General features: G+C 38.6%; 1 protein-coding gene across 34 annotated transcripts in view; it reads right to left on the bottom strand.

Annotated features, from left to right (window-relative positions):
• LOC128254145 (protein muscleblind) overlaps window positions 1-20,276 on the bottom strand; it is a 162,595-nt gene that overhangs the window by 59,660 nt on the left and 82,659 nt on the right. Inside the window, exon 3 of one of the 34 annotated variants that reach the window (XM_052983004.1) lies at window positions 2,399-2,540. The exons of 32 other annotated variants lie outside the window; for them this stretch is intronic. In XM_052983004.1, coding sequence (XP_052838964.1) covers window positions 2,490-2,540 — 51 coding nt within the window. In that variant the 3' untranslated portion in view covers window positions 2,399-2,489. Of the gene's footprint in view, window positions 1-2,398; window positions 2,541-11,378; window positions 13,574-20,276 lie in introns of those variants that run through there. One more of the 34 variants, XM_052983005.1, reaches the window with a different exon arrangement.

Raw genomic sequence — 20,276 nt, forward strand, 5'->3', positions numbered from 1 at the left:
GCAGGAAGATGTTGTGGCACATTTTTCCACTAAGAGTATTATGAAATTTTTATATATTTTACAACTTGTCTGTCTCTCAGAAAATTGGGTGGAAGAGCAGACTGGCTCTGACAGTTTCTAGCTCGGAATGCAGCTTTGTTAGTTTCCCAATTGAGTTATTATACCCTTGCAGAGGGTATTATAATTTCAGTCAGAAGTTTGCAACGCAGTGAAGGAGACGTTTCCGACCCTATAAAGTATATATATTCTTGATCAGCATCACTAGGAGAGTCGATCTAGCCATGTCCGTCTGTCCGTCTGTCCGTCTGTCCGTCTGTCCGTCCGTTTATATGCAAACTAGTCTCTCAGTTTTAAAGCTATCTGCATGAAACTTTCCCAAAAGTTGTCTTTCTATTGCAGGTAGTATATAAGTCGGAACGAGCCGGATCGGACGACTATAGCATATAGCTCCCATAGGAACAATCGGAAAAATAAATGAAAAAAAATTATAACTTTGCTGTTTTTTAATTTTTTGTTTAGTTCTTCGACATATAGTAATGGTAAAATATTTCCGATTTACGGTTTAAATTTCATCAAAATCGGACGACTATAGCATATAGCTCCCATAGGAACAATCGGAAAAATAAATGAAAAAAAATTATAACTTTGCTGTTTTTTAATTTTTTGTTTAGTTCTTCGAGATATAGTAATGGTTTAATATTTCAGAATTACGGTTTCAATTTCATCAAAATCGGACGACTATAGCATATAGCTCCCATAGGAACAATCGGAAAAATAAATGAAAAAAATTATAACTTTTCTGTTTTTTAATTTTTTGTTTAGTTCTTCGACATATAGCAATGTTTAATTATTTCAGAATTATGGTATAAATTTTATCAAAATCGGACGTCTATAGCATATAGCTCCCATAGAAATAATAAAAATATATAAAATAACTATCTAATAATTGAGCTGCAAATAATCATAGTTTCAATGTTTTTTTTTAGCACATACTCAAGTAAATCATAATTTAAATGTTTTCAAAAGTATTTAATTAATGCAATAGCTGCAAGGGTATATGAACTTCGGCTTGCCGAAGTTTGCTTTCCTTCTTGTTTTTAAAGTAGAAAATAACAAAAACTTTAATTTGAAGTGCAAACGGTGGAGAAAAAGGCACTAGTAAAATAAAATGGTAAATATGTCTGCAGGATTATTGACAATGTCATGTTATATTGTGCATAACATGCTAAACATATATATACATATTGTGAGTGAGTGAGTGCCAAAAATATATTATTAAAAATGGTGGTGGAGTGGAGAAGGCACTAAAAACATAAATATAGTTAATTTGTCTGCAGGCAATTGCCTATATAATATATTATTAAGCATATTGAGTTTTAAACCTCCACCTTCAAAGGGGAGAATAAAAACTTCCTTTAACTTTGATTAAGTGCCAAAAATATATTATTACAAATTTCCAACGCCCTTTTCAACCCCCTTTTCGAGTTTAAAGTAGTAATTTCCTTGAATGTTATCCAAGTTCAAGTGCCATTACACTTCCATTTAGTTCGAGTTGTCAGCATTTCCTTGTGGGCCAAGCAACAAAAACAAACACTTCATATGTTAATTTTGCAATTAGACTGCGAGAAATGGCACTAATTACATGCGCACGTAACACACACAACGCAGCAACAGAAACAACAATTACAGTCAGCTAGGATAAAAGCCAAGAAAAAATAAGAGTAGCCACTTGAAGGTCGAGACTGGGCAAACCGAAAGTGGCTTCAGGGTGAACACAACCCAGTGGTTCAAAAAACAGAAAAAAAAGGAAAGAAAAAAAAGTAAATAAAATTAATTTTATACACCAACAGGGGGCGGCGGCCTCGTCTTGATTATTGTAAAACAAGCCCAAAGAAATGCTGCAAATGTCTGGCCTCAAGTGGGTGGTGGTGTGGGTGTAGGGGTCTAGGTGGTGGTGGGTGGTGTTTGGGTGGGCTGGCATTAAAACGAGCGTTTGACACGCGACGCGTTTGCATTTTACACGCAGCGCAGGCGAGAGGGAAATTTAAGGATCCAGGAGCCGCATTGTGGGCATTGTTTTATACATGGAACATGAAACTCCCCCCCTTACTCACATTCAAGTGGGCGGAAATATTAACCGCACTGTACAATTCTAATTACATTTTGCCAGTCGACTCACCTCAGCAGCAAACACACACACACACACACACCACACCACACCATGCACCACCTTTAATTTTATTTATTGCGCAAAATTTCAGGCGTTCTGGTGTTGCCGCAGCATCGCGTGTCGCATTGCCATAAAATGCAGTGGAAAAAACAAAAAAAAAAATAAAAACCACCGACTTGACTTCCCTGATTGTTCTTTTTCTTTTGTTGAAAAAGGCTTTAACCAGCATGTGTGTGTGTGGGAGTGTGTGTGTTAGCTGATTTTCCTTGCGGCTAAGCTTTATTCCTGGAATCTCAGAATATGTTCTCGTAACTTACTCTCAACAGGATTTGTGAAGGAAAATGGCAAAAATTTGCTCAAGTAAACTCACCTGCAAAGAGAATAAAAGAGAACAAATTTGATTGTTAGTGTGGTTGTACAAATCGGTACTAATTCACAACAGAATTTTAAAGGATCCTTGTGAATTGTGGAACTTAAGTGTAAGCTAAGGTATAAGAATATTATTCAGAAAACATTATTAGAAAGTTTTACTTGATTAATAAATATTTAACTCAATACTTTTTTTTTGGAATAGTGAAACTTTAATGCAAGCTTCAGTATTGATTATAATTCAGGTAAAATTCATAGAATTGTGTTATTTATAATATTTCGTTAATCTCTTTTATATGCAACATTATAAGTAATCAATTAAAAATTGATATTTTTATTGCCAATTTTTCGCTTGAAATGTTTTGGACAGATTTTAATTCATCTGTTGGTAATTATGCAAAAAAAAAGCTTAAGAGAAGAACACAATTTTGTAAGAGAGATGACAAATAAGGGGACATTTTACGCTTAATTAAACAGGTTCAATAAACCGAAAGCATCTTGGGACCATGATTCCGGCCCCAAAAGGAAGTGGCTCAACCCTTTTTTGCCATCAATTTTTTTTTTGCCTTTGTCTCGTCCTTACTGCGTGTGTGTATGTGAGTAAGTGTGTGTGTGTGTTAGTTATTGTTGCCTTTGCCTGCATAATTGCCAGCATAATTCATAAAAAAAGAGAAATGCAAAGAGAAAGGGAGCGTGAGAGATGAAGGGGAAATCATTGACTTTATTTTGAAAGCATTTTAGGCCCGTCCGCAAAAAATACAAAGGCAGCAGTGTCCTTCTTTTCTGTCTGCGATCCACACAGCGAAAAATGATATTACATAAAAGGAATCATTTAATTTGTATTTTGGGTTTGATAGTTAATGTAAGTCTTGAGTACAGGACACCAATTTAATAATTTGTGAAACTATACAGTAAAATGATTTTAACACAGTATATAACACTGGGCCTTTTCGTAAGACAACTTTTCGTCCTTTTTATACAATTTTAAGCAGTGGTGCTTTGAGTAGAACATTTTTTTCTTGATGAAATATTAAAAAAAGTAGTAGTAAGTTAAAACTTTTAAAAAAGTTTACGAAAGTATAAAGCTATATGATTATTGCACAGCTCGTAAGGCACTTTTTTGGGTGATTCAACTTGGTTAGAGAATTGTATGATAAGCTTTTATTAATTATTATTCTGACAAAAGAACTGCCCTTTTGATATGAACAAACTAAACAAAATTTTTACGACGTTTTTTTCTGTGCCATTTTAGACCCGGAGATAGCGAAAAAACAGGGAAACAGGACACCCAGCCGAGAAACCATCATCATCGTCTTCGCCCAACATCAAGCTCATCAAATGCACTGCACAGGCCACTTGCTTTTTAATTAAAATCCAAAGTCATTTGCATGCGCTTTGAAAGAAATTGCCATCTATTCATTGAATGGGTGGATGGGTGGTTAATGGGTGGATGTGGATGCATTGTAATGTAAGTAGTTGCGGGGGGAAATGGGGGAATGAGGGAAATCAGCAGCAGTAGCAGCGACCATTATAATCATTATCAATTGCCGAGCGCTGACAACGAGCTTAACAATGGAGCAGATAAATGAAGGCGACCAAAGAGACGGCCACAAAACCGCCTGCGATGCATATAAAGTAGGGAAGTCCAGTGATCGGAGGGGGAGATGGACGGGGGTTAGTAGTTCAAGTGTGTTAGTGTATAAGTGTGTGTGGCCGGAAGGAAGGAAACGGCGGCCTGAAGCGGAAACGGAAAGCCTTATTAAGCGGAAACATTTCGCCTTTTGGCTTCGTGCGTCGAGAGCCAAGGCAGCTTTATAATTTATGCCAATATTTTTACAAGTGCCATTCCGCAAATACACAAGAAGAAAAATTATATATATAAGGCAATAAGAACAAATATACGACTTTTCTACTTACTGGCTACTTCCTCTGTTTTTATTATTGTTATTGATGGCTTTTTAGATAATTTTTTGATATACATTTTTTTTTAATATTTCAGTGTAGTCTTTTCTTGCCTCCCAAGTTGCCAAATCAAGTGCGGCGCTGCTGATTTTATTGCCGGAGCAGAAAGTAAAAAAGAAAAGACCAAGAAGACAACGGGGACCCGAGAATTTTGCCGAGCTATCAGCTTCGTCCCCATGGCATATAAATTGAAAAATTGCAATTGAAGAACGAAGAACGAAGAGGAAAAAGGACCCCGAAGAAAGCGAAATCGAAGTGGGGCAAAGGAGAAAGCGCGAGAGCGTAAGAAATGCTCTCAAAGGATTCGCGGCGGCTTTTGAAGTGTAAATCACAGTGCCAAAGTAATGACAATTTTACCCGGCAGTTGCATTCGTAATTGGAGTATACAGCACACAGCCAAATGGAGGGAAAGGAATCCCTGGAAACGAAGGAGCGCGTTAATGTGGAAACCGATATTTACCGAAAGCGGTATTTAAATGAACAGCGGAGGAAATAAGAAACCAATCAAGTGGTGGCTTTGACAAAAAAGAAGTAAATCTGAAAGCTAATTTTGGGTTTTCTTGATTAAAACATTTCAATTTCCCGCTTATTTGGTAAATGTATGGGCCATCCAACATTTATTAATGTCTTTGAATCTAACACATTCCTGGAGATTATTTCAATTAAACTATGAGCCAATTAAATTACGTATTATACGGCTAAAAATATTTACAAAGAAAAATCGCATTAAGAGCTTATGTGCTTATTTCATTTACTAATTTGGTTTTTAGAGTAAACAAATTAAGAAGCTTTTAAGATTTATGGAACGGAGTTTATTTTACCCTCTTAAATAACACCACTTATGTACCCACATAAATCAAAGAGGCATCTCCTTACCGTGCACAAAATATTAAAGTCGGTAAATTTGCTGGAATCGGCAGAAAAGTGCAAACCAAAATGCGGCTAACTTTGCTCATCATTAACAAACAAAATATTGAACAGGACCCTTGAAAAGGAGGAGAAGAAGGAGCAACCCAGCTAGCCAAGTTTTTCCAACAGAAGTTGCACTCAAGTGCCTATTTATCTTATTAAGACGAGGCCGAGCAGCTTGTTTTTGGGCCCCGAATTCGTTGAATGTTGAATGCTGAACGCTGGCCATCCATTGTTGGCCCAACTTTGGCAAGGACACGACACAGGCATCAGCTTTATTCTCTCTTTTCTGGCCCCGGCATTCAGTTTGCTTATTAGTTTATTTTGCTGCTTCAAGTAGTTTCTAAGTTTCTGCCGGGGATCTTCTTCGGCTGGAGCGGTTGGTCCGTTTGTTTTGTTAATTTGATATAGGAACCCAGGGCTAGATGGTTGGGGGATTGGAGTAGTGCTGGAGGAGCAAATAGTTCCGTTGACTTGTCCACTCGCACACATAAGCAGGATTCTGGTTCCTGGCTGGATGTGGATGTGAATGTGAGTGGGCAAACAAAATGGGAAATTCTCTTGTTGACATGCTATCATCATCATCATGGATGTTGAATGCTCTGGCTCTGGCTCCTTGGGCTTGTGGACGAATACGAGATGCCATGAATACGTTTAAAGTGCTGTGAAAATTTTTCGGTTGCTTGTTTGATTTTGTCAACTGCCATTCTACTACTCCACTTCACACATACACACTTTTTGGCCATCTTTCTCTATGTGTGTGTGTGCGTTAACGTTGCACGTTCATGGAAATGTATGCTAATTGGCTTTTGATACTCTCCTGTGTGGGCGAAAAGACGCAATTTGCAGGGGGGCGTGGTTCGACATCATTCTGTGGTTGATGGTTTAAAATATCGAGTGGTTCAATAAGAGGATTGTAAGTGGAAAGGTAAAATATTTGGAAATTTAAATTTGCAACCCAATTTTTTGAGGCAATCAAGTACAATATACTAGGATTTTAATAAACAAATGCTTTCGTATTTCCTTTCAAGCTGAAAAGCGCTAATTGACTCTATGAGCATCCCATGTGAGGCAAATATTTTTGGTTAGCTTCCCATAAAAAAAAGTTTGACTTTATTGCTATACGAATTTATAGTTATTTCCCCTGCTTTGACACTTTCTTGATTTGTGGGTTTCATTTGCAATATTTACCCCAAAACAAGCACCACGGAAAAATACCTACGAGCGAACTAAACTTTTTAATAAAACCCAAACAACTTCTCGCTTACTTAATTTATTAAGCTCCAGAGATTCAAAGATGCCAATCCTGCGGATTCATCCATTTCACCACTCTCACACGCACGCAGACAAAGGCTCATAAATATCGATTTCATTGGGTGGCGCATACATTTCATGGTTATCCTTCGACTGATGAGCACTTCCAACGTATCGCCACCGAATCATCCACACGCCATGACTAAAAGTTACTAAATTTTCCGGCCGTTTGCGTCATTAATTTCGAAAAAAAAAGTGGGGGGCACTGTGAGAGCCGAAACCAAAGTGGAAATGCCAAAAAGAAAAAAAGCCAAGTCGGATACACGCAGCTGAATGGAGTGGGAAATGAAAACGAAACGAAACGAAACGCAAGTAGAAATAATGGGACAGCAAAAGTTTCGCGACCGAACGCCGATGGCCGTGCTCCGATAAGGATAATGGATTTGGACTACCGACCAAGCCAAACCAGAACTGAATCCAAACCGAAACCAAGTCCAAACTGAAGCGAAACCGAGCGTTGTTGCCTTGGCGAAAGAAATTTATTCATTGACAATTGAGTTGCGGGCTGCTGAAAATTGAGTTTGGGGTCATCACCATCACCATCACCATCACAATCCCCATCCCCGTCGTTATTTAGATGTCCTGTTTCAGGACCCCTTCTCAGTCATCGTCAGTTCATCGCAAGTAATTTCGAGTGCTGCATATTTATTTGCACAAACGCTTTGCTTTATTATTATGTATTTCTCTATGCCCGTTATTAGAGACTGTGCAAGTTCGCCGAGAAGTTCTTCAAAAGTTCACCCCGCCACTGAAGTACTTTCTGCGGTCAGGCTTCGTATTTGAAATATTTTCTCGCTTTGAGGAGCGGCAGAAATAAAAAATGTCAAGTGTACTTTTTGGCTTACGAAAGTATGCAGTGGAGATGGTGGGCTGGGAAGTTAGGACGCATCTTCTACCAAAAGGGGCTCCTTTTCGTTTCAATGAGTTTCAGCGGAACGAAGTGAAGCAACAAGCCAGCTAGTGATTTGGAAAAAAGGATGCAGCCAGAAATGAACTCATTGATAACCAAAATATGATGACTTCAAAGTTACTAAAACAGTAAAATAGTTTAAGAACTCCATCTGCCCATAAAATCTTCGCTTTACTTGAGTCAAAAAAATTGTAATAATGAATTTTAATTCAAAAGTGTACTATTGTATATTATCGTAACTTTAGTTTAAGTTATTTATAAGTTTGAGGGCATTGTACATTTCTGAATAAATTCTGATTTGCATACAAAATCTTAGTTAAATAGATTTAATATACATATAATAACAACTACTCATAAGATTTACAATTTACTTAAAGTTCCCAAATTTGTTGTTAAATTTAGAAATTTACTTTATCACCTCTTAGCCTCAGTTTAAGTTCTTTACTAGGCTCCAATAAATTTTCCGGCTGGCTGACTTTAACAGTAACAATCCTGATTTGCATAAACTTGACTAAACTGCAAATACATCCCACTCAATTTACATGACTCCCTTTTTTGCCCCTGCCTCTAGTGGTTTTTCTTTTGCTTCCTTTCTGCCCCATGCCGCAATACTTCACATGGCCTGTTTTATTTGGCTAAGCCTCATTTTATTCGGTAATTTTTTGTTTTTTTTTTTTTTCTTGCCTGCAACGTTCGAGTCCAAATTTGTTCGTCTTGCCGCATGAAATGCTTCTTTTTGGTCGATGTGTTTTTGTTGTCGAGTAAATCTAGTTCCTGGCAAATGCCACAAAAGATTGATTTTTTTTTCTTTCTCGTACTTTATTTGTTGTTATTGCAGCTGTTGTGTGTCGTTTTTTGGCTGGCAGCCAGGAAAGAATTTTGTTTTGAGTGCTGCGGCGACGACAAGTCCAGCAGGTCCAAAAATATCTCTTTAAGAGCGCTTTTTGTTTAATAAACAATATGGAGCTGCCATATATATATATAGTGAAAAAAAGTAGCAGTAGGGGATCGCTCACAGTTGTTTATTTTGTGTGCTGCGGCGCTTGAAACGTTTTCGCATTTATTCTTAATTATCAACAGAAAGTTGTCTGCGCTTTTTTCGCCGAGTCCCGTCCCCTCCCCTCATAAATCTAGTTGGCCACACTGTAGCTGTTGCAGCTTTCATTACCACTGCCACACTGCCACTCCTCCTCTTTCCCTTGCTTCCGCATCCACACTCGACACACTTTATCATGACACGCGGCGTATTTCAACATATCTTCGCACACTGACAGATGAGCCAACAGTCAGTGGAAGGCAGACAGGAGCAAAAGCAGGATACTGGACACAGGACGAAGAACGAAGGACACGAGACACGAGACACGAGACACGGGACACGGGACACAGGACCACAGACACTCGTCTGCCTCTGAACATATGACAGTTTAATTTACTTTTATTTTGCTGTGTGTGCTGTGGATTGCATTCCACACATTCCCACAGCCAACTGTTTGGTTTTTGCGGCTTCTTCTCGTCTCCGTTTAAAGTTTATGTTTATGTCATTTAATTTCAATTATTTGCACTGCTCTGCTCAGCGCAACTGAGCTGTGTGTATGGTGTATGGTGTATGGTGTATGGTATATGTGGTATGGGGTATAAGAGTGTTCCCACTTTTGGTCATTTTAATTATGCGCTCTGGTAATTTATGTTAAACTCTGAGTTATTAGAATTTATGGCAAGCTGCTGGCAAAAACTGTCGGCAAACGGCGCGTGAAATGCTAATGGTCGAAATAAATACGACGTATATACGTCCTTATATACGCTCTGCAGCCACAAATGGCCGGCTTTAAACTCGCCTTCACAACCCCCAACCCACTTTCAGCACTTGAAAAGCCCTGTGGAGGTACGATATTGTATATGCCAAATAAATACACGAAAAAGCAATCAACTCAGCTTGGTCAGGTTGGTGTTTTTTTTTTCCGAGCGTAATAGAAACTTCCGAGCGTTTTACAAATATTGAAAGCCGAACAAGACAAATGAAATGTAGAATAACTGAAATAGAGATGCGCAATGTGGAATTTAACATGTTTGCAGATACAAAATTCCTTTTTTAAATAATTAAATGGATTTTTAGCTTTTTTCAGTCGAGGTTGTACTGGCAATTTGGTCTAAATTAGATTAGGTTTGTGGAACTAAGAACATTTTTAGCCCTTCAAATCCCAAGAAAGTATAAATCCTTTTGGAAATTAAATTGTGAAAGGTATTTCTAGCCCTTTTCAGTGTGGTATTCTTGGGCCACTTAATCTAAGGAACAATAATTTAGATTTTTGTGTGATAGTAGGAACATTTTGGTCATTTGAAATCACAAAATAATGCATAACTTTCTTTGAAAGGGTATTTGCAATGTAATGTGAGCAACACTGGCATGCCGAACAATGACAGCGAGAAATCAACGCGCCAAAAACTGACAGACGACAAATGAGTAGAAAAAATCAGTCAAGCCAAGGTTCGGGGACATCGACATGCACATCCACATTCACCACCACGTAGTCCAGACAATGACAGCAAACGACTGACTATCTGACTGACAGTCAGACATTCTGGGCAAAACAAACCAAATGGTTGAATTGCTATTTTGGCTGCTCTTCTTGCTTTCCGATATTTTCCGATAAGCAGAAGCAGCAGCAACAACAGCAACAACAGCAGGAACTAAGCCAAACCAAACCAAACCAAACCACACCGAAAATTCTGCCAGAGTTTTTACTCAGCTCCTGTGGAAAATCCCATCCACTCACACATAAATTCCTTGCTCAGCTTGGTTTTTCCTTCTTTTTTTTTTTTTTGAGCTGCCTCGGCTCTCAAGAGATTTGTTTTGTTTTCGTGCACTTGTTTACTGCGTCTTTGCTGCGAGAATAGAAAAAAAGGCGAGGAAAGTGGCAGCAACAATGCACGAATCCCGCCTGCGGCTCCCTCTTTTAGAACTGAACCACCCAAAACCCCCCTTTTCCGTCACCACCACATATGGAAGCTTACTTACTTTGCAGCTCTTGGGGATTTCCTTCTTTTCCTTTGCCGGGCAAAGGGAAAATGTAAATTTACATTAGACGCAAGTAAATTTAAATAATGCGCGTAAAATTTACTACTTTTCTTCGCATTTCTTCTACTTTCTTTAGCTCTCCTTCATGCTGTCCCCAGTTGTCTTTGCTTTCTGCGAAAGCAAAAAGCTTTAGATAACAGTTATGGTATCGTCCTTTTGTTACTTTCCTGCTCGGGCGCCATTTTGTTGGTGCAGCTTAGAAAATATGTTGACAACCATAAAGCTGGGTTTCAAATTTCCATGAGAAAAAGTGGAGAATGTGACAAGTTACGGGGTCGGAAAACAACAAAAAAAAAAAAACAAGTGGGATAAGCGAAATTTAACAATTTGTTGAAGGATATGCTAAGGCAGCACACAAATCCCAGCCATATTAGCTCCCAAGGAATACATTTTTTCAGAGTACCACAAATTCCGCTGCATTGTTTGTGTATTTTCAGAGATTAGTTATTAAATGTTGATGGTAACCTATACAAACAGCAAAGTAAAAGTTTAAAATATTTTCATAAAACCAAACAACTATACAAATCTTATTTGTGTTTTCCAAAAAATATTTTTAAAATATTTTGCCAGCGAAACATTAGATTATAAATTACCTATCACAAACAAAGAGACCTGCGGCCCCTTTCGCTTGCCACATCCCATTCCATTTCAAAGTTTGAGGCGACGGGAAAAGCCAGCCAGCGAATAAACCACATCCCCTATTGAGCCTCAGCCGCTGATCACAAAATCCACATGCATTTTTCATGCTTTGTCAAATAAACAGCATCTACATATAGAGCACATGGCATTTTTTCAACGGCTAGACGATGGAAATTCGTGCCTGGGTTACCATTTTTTTGTCCCCAGGACAAAGTTTTGCCCAAAACGCTATGCTTTTTCTTGCCAATTTTCGGCAAAGACACACAGGGCTAAACAAAAAAAGAATCAACAAGAGATGCTGCTGCAGCTTGTGTCTAATAAAAGTCTAGTCGACATTATTTTCAACCCTCGGCGAATTATACACAAGTTTGATCCATTCCGTTCCGTTCGGCGAAGCGACAACCCCGGGATAAGAACGCAAGTCCTTTGGCCCGGCCAATGCAATTTTCGTGCATGGGGCAAAAACGTGGCTTGAATAGCCAAGTGAGTCCCACATTATAAATAAATAAGCAGCCCAAGCAGCCAAAACCAAGGACGACAAAAAAATACAAGGAAGCGATGGAAAAATACGGGAAAAACTGGCAAAGAAACTGAAACTACCCTCTCGATGAAGAGAACGAGCAAGGCAAAAATAGAAATGATATTAAGGCGAGAGCGAGGCAAACATTTTAACAAGTCAATAACATGTCAAGTGAAAACTTTTTTAATATTTTCAAATTGTTGTCTGCTCCTTCCACCCAAAATGTCAAATGGCTTGGCCCGCTGCTTTAAGCCATAAAAATCGTGGGGGGGAGGGGGCGGGAATATATTCAGACGCGTGTCTGACAGAGCAATTAATCAAAAATTTACCATAATATTTTACGCTACTCAAGGAATGAATCTGTTGTGCGACAGTTTTTGTTTGTCATGCATTTCAGATTTTCGTGTGCTGGGGAAGTAGCTGCGTGTAAAGCTTTATTGGCTTACAAGTTGGTCTACAAAGTGACAACTTTACAAGTAGATATGGATTTTGCTTTGAGCTAAGTTATGCCAAGAAAAATTTGGGCTTTAACTCCACTTAGTTCCATTAGTTCTGTGGAAACAAAGTGAATAAGGTTCGATATCCTGACCGGCTTTTTAGTCTTGTAACCCTTGCCGTTTTCAACTTCCAATTACATTTGGCTTGATGTACGACTTTCAGGCCGACTTCTCCGCCTCGTTGGCTCTCCCGTAACACTTAACTTGATTAGTTTCCGTCCGGAGTTCCATTGCCCACCTGCAGTCGCCGTATGGCACACACAACACAAGTCTGCTGGCAATATTAATTTCAATAAATCAACAAGTGCATTTTTAAAATGAAGAAAGTTTTGCACACAGTTTTTCGGAGGAAGAAACTTCGTTTTCGGGTTGCATACGAAATGAAAATGACTGTGGTTGTGTGGAGCTGCAAAAAATCAAGCAGAAAATATTTGCAAAACTTTTCGCATTGAGCGGTGTTTACCTAATGTATTAAAATGTTCCTCCATTGATGAGTTATATGGGTGCTGTAAGCCATTTCCATACAAATGTGGCCGGGCTATGATTTCATTAAAAAAAAAGGGGCCAAGGAGCAAAATGCTCAGTTAGGCGAAGAAAAGTTCAACTGTCATTTTTTTCGGAAAAGTGCTATGGAACTTTTTGCTTATGAACTTTTTCAGAACGTCTCAGCGCGGAACTCCCCATCTTCATCATCATCATCATCGTCGTCGTCTTGAGACGCCGTTTAAAGTTTTTCCCATTTTTCTACTTCATTTTTTTTTGGGAGAGTACAAAAATTTATACTTATATATAAGTTATACTGCTCAAAAAATCAGAGTAAAGTTTCAGTTGCAAGTAGTACATAAACGAAACCAATATGCGTGTGTCCCTGTCTCTGTCGGCAGTCAAAGTTTTCCCTGGGGTGCAAGTCCTCCTATTTCTTTTCCTTTAACCCTCGCTCTGTGGTCTCCAATTCCTGGCAAATATCATTATTCTTGTCGTTTTGCTGCTTTAAGCGATTTTCGTGAAGTCGTTTAAACTTGACGTCTATGAAAAATGCTTGCAGCCCCACTCGCTTGAGAGCCGAAAAAACTTCTGGTCGGAGTTGGCAAGAAAAATGCATTAAATAGTTTTTGACAATATTAAGAAGGGCAAAAATCATGTCGCCACTTACAAAGGGTCAAGGATCAGAATTGGTTGACTAGGGGAAGTTGTCATTGAAACATACCTGAAAGTAGAAAAAATAAGATTTATAAATGTTCTGTTGGTTTTTTTAATTAAATTACAAGTTTTGTAAGGGGTTTTCATAGATCTATTGTTTTTTATTTTATTAGATAAGAGTTTTGAAAACATTGATTTAATAAGGCATAAAGGGTTTCTGAATATATTTTATTTTATTTAAATTAATTGCTTTGGGTTATTCACACATAGATATAAAAAAAAAGTTTAGTAAACTGAGATCTTTAAAAATTAAAATAAAAATTTTAATTTTACTTTTAAATATCCCTTTTGAACTTTATCGTTTCTCAGTAGAGCTTCTTAGGTATGAATTATTAATCGGATTGAATATCATAATTCTGATATCAGCCAGCCTTTTCTCTCTCTATAGTAGCCATGTTTATTAAGCCATGTTTTATAAAGGGCAGCCAGCTGAAGCAAGTTTTTGGCACCCAAACTCCCCTCAATGAAGTGTGTTGCACTAAATAATTGCCAATTTACGTGCATTTTGCGGATGCGGATTATGTGAGCTGAGGTTATGGCCAGCCGTCGTTCTGCTTCCTGCCTCCACAAAAGTTTGCCCTGCAACTTATTGACCTTTTGGTCATTTGGCCACATCACATCCGCATATACACATACACAACACACACACAACCTCACTGCTCCTTGGGTCAACATTTGCCGAGCTGGAAACTAGAAACTGAAAACAGGAATCACCTGGTCGAGCTGCTCTGTTGCCTAATTAGTTGGTTTTTGAGGTAACCGAGAAGTGTTTGCCCGTGTTGAAGGTGTGCGCATTTTGGCCCACTTCGGACTGCCCCCAAGTGGATCGCATTTAACCCTAATCAACTGGCCAAACTCTTATGTCCCAGCGCAGCGGCCTCCACTTAAATTGCATAACTCAACTGGAATCGAAACGTGAATCCCCAATCTTCAACAATGTGTGTGTGTGCTGATTGTTTAGCTAACAAACCTACTACTCCTTTTTCTCCCCTGCCAAATATATATATAGAGGTGTGTGTGTTTTTACTGGCCGTCTGGCTGGCATTTGCCAAAAATCAAATGCAATCAGCGAAAACAAATAATGGCATAACGTGCCGTATATTCCCGTGCGGCAATGAGAGCGTAGAACGTGAACGTGTTCGGCCCTGCTGGAATGCAAATACAATGCAGTCGAGCTAATAAATATTGAAAGTGGTTTAAAACAAATCGGAAAATAACGTGCATTATGCTTTTTTTATGTTTACAAATACATGGAAAAAACGAGCTGTAAAACTGCAACAAAAACAGTCGGTTGCAAGAGAAGAAAAAAGCAAACTCAATGGCTGTATTAAAAATGCATTGATGTAAAAAATAATAAAACCGATATGGTATATCGAAATAATGCCGCCGCTTGAACAGCCTGAAAATTAAATTGCAGCATGGCAATGAAATCCACACGACTTCCACATGAGGAAACGAAAATACAAATTTAAAGAGGGCTTTTACATGCTTTATATGTAGTTTTTATTGAACTTCAATGTGGACATGCTGAGGTTTAAAATGCAACAGTTACTCAGTAAATTAAAAAAGCTTAAAATGTTTTTACATTGGGTGTATTTGTATTTTTTATAGTATTATTATACTAAAAAAAACGGATAAACCCGGATTTTTTAGGCGATGCCTTGGGATAGTTTATCGAATTATGGTTATACATTTAGTTGGTCTTAGGTAATCTTTTAAAAAGACTTTAATCGTTTGTAAATATATATAATCTTTGGGTATAACAAATTTTTTGAGATTTGTTGATTGTGTCAGTAGACTGCAATTATTTGAAACTAGCAGTGATATTATAAAAGTATGTTGACTCAAAACCAACATCGATTTCGAAATGTGGTAAGCTGCAGGAAACAAAGTTTGGGGAATCCTTGCGGCTTTTTAAACATTACATACATTTCAGAGGATATATGAAAGCGCTGGACAAGCTATGTTGTATGTATGTTTGTGAGACTGTTTGTTGTTTTCGTTTGGCTGCTGCAACTGGGATTTACTTTTTGTGCCCCTGGCATTCTGGCATCATGGAGTCGTGGACTCATGGACTCATGGAGATGGAGCGATGCGCGTAAATTTAAATTAGCAGCAACACCACACATAGCTTCTCTGCTTGCGTATATATGAAATTACGCATACGCCACGTTGCACCACATTTTGACTACTTCATTACCATGTTTAATCAGATCATTGCGTGTCTGCCATAGCTTCCTCTTTCTCGTTCTCACTGACTGTAGCTGTCTCTTTCTCTGCTGCAGAGGCCAGTTCATCAGTCAACCGCACTTTTCCTCCTTTTACCACCCCGTTTTCGCAATCATTTAAATGCTGTGCATTAATATTTCACACACATACACACACTTACGTACGCATGCCATTTGGGCTCCCCTTGCTAAACTACTATCGTTGTTTTAGTGTTTTAAATAACAATTTGGTTTAGCATAAATTTACGCATGTTTTTGCATAGCTTCGGGGCCAAAATAGAAACGACGCGCAGCGGGGAACTGAAAGTAAGTTTCCACATAATTTTTGGTAGCTTTTGCTATTGTTGTTGTCGCTGTCATTATTCTAATTGTTATAGTTACTTGCCATGGGGAGGATAGTGCGGATATTTGGGTTTGACTTGGAAACGCAAATGTCGAAATTGCTGACAGACAGTTTGGAGTTTTAAAAAAAGGGAATTTTTTAAAGCGTTTTCTAGTTTTACTACGATTACTTTTCAATACTTTTTTTAATTTGGCATTTATTGCTTTGATTTTCGATAGGTTAGTATGGGACAAATCGACCTGATCAATTCTGCACGATTAGCGAACAGAAGTTCGAAGCCACTGTCATTATTGACTTCGGCTCATTTCAGCTGAATGGAATTCTGACATATGTCCCATTCATGCCCCCATATATCCTCTATCCAGCTAGATGTGGCGTTTTGCCTTCGCCTGATTTATGCACATCAATAACACTAGGCGAAACAACAGGCATAAATCAGTTCCCGGACGAGACACGCACAGACAATGGCTCAAACAAATATTTGACTAATTTCGAAGATAGCCGAATACAATACGTCTGACAAAAGGAGACAATGATGGCTGGAATGGGCAGGACGACGACTAGCCTTAGAACAAAGTTGGCCAAAACAAAGTTACGACCTCTGCGGCTGACACATCAAAATGGGGGAAAGGAAAGCGGAGTATTTTATAGATACACGAACATAATTAGGAACGAGAGTCGTTTTAATTGATGGTTTAAACAAGCACACGCTTACAAGCGAAAACTTTGCACTTGGCTTGTTTATTAATGCCTTCTTGTGCTGTGCTGCAGTCATGTCGGCCTGCTTATTTAGCTCGTTTATTTTGAATAGCAGCTCTGGCTAGCTGATGCATTTGTGGTCAAAAGGGGGGAAATCGTCTGAAAGTCTGCCAGTCTGCATTAATTTTCAGCTTAAATTGCGCTTCAAACACGCATGCACACCGACATCTCTGCTGCATACTTTTAGGCATTGCCCCCCAGCTCTCTTTGCGGTTTTGCTGCGAAATTTATTAGCTGCAGTTGGCTCGGAAATGGAAAACTAAACCAAACTCAAGCACCCCCTTTTCACCTTCGCCTGCGGTTGCACCTGCATCTAAGCTGATTGCCAGTTATCTGTGCATCTTTGTAGCTGTGCGGATTAATTATAGCCTTGTTTAGTTTATAGAGTTGTCTAACGGCATTTGCATTTCCATTTGATGGGGTGTGGATGACACACCCCATCCCGAAAAAGTGGATAAATAAATTCGGGGCTTAACAACAACGAATAGAGGCAAGCACACACAAGCGGATACATATTTGCACGCAACTAATTAGCTGTCAAAATAGCATAAAATCAACTGCCACGGAATGTGGAAAATCGGGGAAAATGCAAGTACTGAGAGAAATATGGGAAATAAAAAACATATAATTTATGAGATTGTATTTAACTTTAAGGGATTAAGGTATTTATATCTTAAACATTTTGGGTAGCAGTTTTTCTTCTGTTTTCTAACATTCCAATAACTTAAATCATATACAAAATGTGTACGTCTCTAACTTATAGTCATTCCAATCGTCATTATTATGTTATCCAAACAACAATTACCTTTTTAATAAGTTTTTGATTGCCTTATTTAGGTAGGCAACATATTGGTGCTCAAAAAAGTGTTCAATTCTAACATTAAACAATCATTAGTTTTTCATCTGCATTCAGTCAAAGTTTCTTGGCAATTATACAGCATTGAGAACACTCTAAAACCTATAGATACAAATGTATCTTCAGACTAAAATCCATTTGTTGCCGTGTGTTTGTGCCGAAGTCAAAAAGTTTGTCCAGCGGTTAAGAAAGGGAACGAGTGCGGAGTTTTTGCAACCGACTCTGTCTGTGTGCATAATCGAGCGGATACAATCATTTTAATAGACACGCCGGTGTTATAATTTATATGCAAGCATATCCGTTTGCTGCCCGACCCTTTGGCCCTCCGAAAAATGTGGCAGATAGTGTAGGCCAGATATATACAGATCTGGACCTGGTCCTCGACCACATTTCTATGCCATTTGCATATCTCCAACCCCCCCTCCTTTGCCCATTGTCTCCTGAACGACTTTGTCTGGCCATTATTGTGTTAATTTTCAGTTTGATATGCAGTAGGAGGCAGCAGGGTGTGTTAAGGATGTGTGTGAGCAGGGACAATATGGTAAATGGCAAAAAAGTTTCCACTGTGGCGAAAAACAATGTGAAATATTTGTCGCTTGTTGGTTGCTCTTTGCGATGATTGCGCATGATAAAAGCAACGATGATGAAGGCAAAAATTTTAGGAAACTGGGTGAAGGTAAATGGGAATGGGAAATTTTCTCTATCGGAATTTATGGAACAAAAATGTGAATTTTTAATTACCAAATTATAGTTATTTAGCTGAGTGGTGTACGGTGGAAAAATTTTATTTTATTTCGAAAACCAACACTTGTTTAAACTGATTAATTACCAACGCAAACTATTCTTGCTGAAACTCTGGACTCAAACACGTAAAGCCACTTAAAATACACATAAAAAATTTGATGAGACAAACCCAATTATGAGCAAATAAATACAAAAGGTGCAGGGCATAAATTCATGAAAGCTGCAATATAATTTAATTAACAATATACAGAAGCAATCGGGGGAAAACAATGAAAAATGTAAAAAAATAAAATGAACTGCCAACAATAAAAGCGAAATGAAGTCATAACACAACAGCAGCAATTAAAGGGAGCCAAATATTAAATTATCAAAAAGAATTTAAAGAGTGGAGACGGGGAGGTTAATTTTGAGGCCTGCATAATTATGATGTCCTCTCGCTCGCGCACTACGGCCATCTCGCTTACTCCCACACTAGGAGAATGGGCAGGCAATGAGAGATAAATATCAGCGATTAATTTGAAATTTATTGCGTGCATTTAATAATTTATTAGTGCGTGAGAGAGCGCGAGTCGGGCTTTGTTCCTTGTTGCTATTGCAATTTATGTGCGGTGCAAGCACAACAACAACAGCAACACCTTAGAGCACACATTGCGCATACGCCGCATTGTTCGCAGCAGGGCAACAAACGTTAATCGTGCTCATCCCACGGAAAACGGGAAATCGTAGGGGGAGCGGGGTTAAACAATTGCATTTAAATTGCATGCCTTGCGCTGTTTGACTCTTGGCACTGTACTACATATATGCAGCGTAGTTGGGGGCCATAAATAAAAGGCAAACAACTCAATTTGCATTGCCGAAGGCGGGGGGGCTTAATATGACCAAAAAGCCCAAAAAGTACCTCCTAAAATACAACTCAAACTTTCACCTTTTCCCCCCGTAATAATCGCCCCTAAAGATCCTTAAGAAGATGCCGCAATCTCTTGCCATCAATTGCTAATCTTGGCTAATTATTCGAAGCCAGCTGTAAGAATTCATTGCTTATCCCCAAGCCAAAACAAAAAGAGCACAGCTTCTCCCTCATCAACTCAACTCAGTTCGGACGTTTTCCATAGATTTAAACAAAAACTTTTTAATTAAAAACTTTTTTTGCGCTTCCCCTTTTTTTGTTTTTTGCCCCCTTCACTTCTGCGTTGCGTTTTCCAGATCTCGGCTTTTTTTTTTTCCTCTGCAGTTTTATTTTATTTATTTTTTCATGCGTCTTTTGGCTGGCTGGCGTTTGTCTGAAAGCCTTTGGGGCTTCAACCGCAACAAAAAAAGAATAATCAGAGAAACAAACTCGATTTGCTGTTGTTACTGTGGCGGTGGCAAACAATTAAAATTGCGCAACTGAGCGCCACTTTCGGCCATTGGCAAAAGGGTCGGGTGCGAAAATGGGCGTGGCAGCTACAGCATCACCACTTAATGTCACATTTCATTAGGCAGCTGCAGAAAAAAAATAATAAAACAGAAACATGAAAATGGCAGGGAGAAAAGCGGGAAAAAAACCAAAGTTTTACCACTGGGGATTCCGAGGAAATCCCTGACTGTGGGTGTTCTCTAGCCACGAATGCTTGCAAGTGTTTGGGGCTAATAAAGAAAATGTGCTGCATACCTTGTGGCCAAATAAAAACGATAGCGAGAAGAGAAGAGTGAAAAGAAACAAATTTGCAGCAGGGCAAAAACCAAAAATATTCGTTGATACAATAAATCTTGGGGAGTTTTCTTAAGTGTCCAAACTCAA

Source organism: Drosophila gunungcola (assembly GCF_025200985.1).
Source record: "Drosophila gunungcola strain Sukarami chromosome 2R unlocalized genomic scaffold, Dgunungcola_SK_2 000004F, whole genome shotgun sequence".
Taxonomy (NCBI): Eukaryota; Metazoa; Arthropoda; class Insecta; order Diptera; family Drosophilidae; genus Drosophila; species Drosophila gunungcola.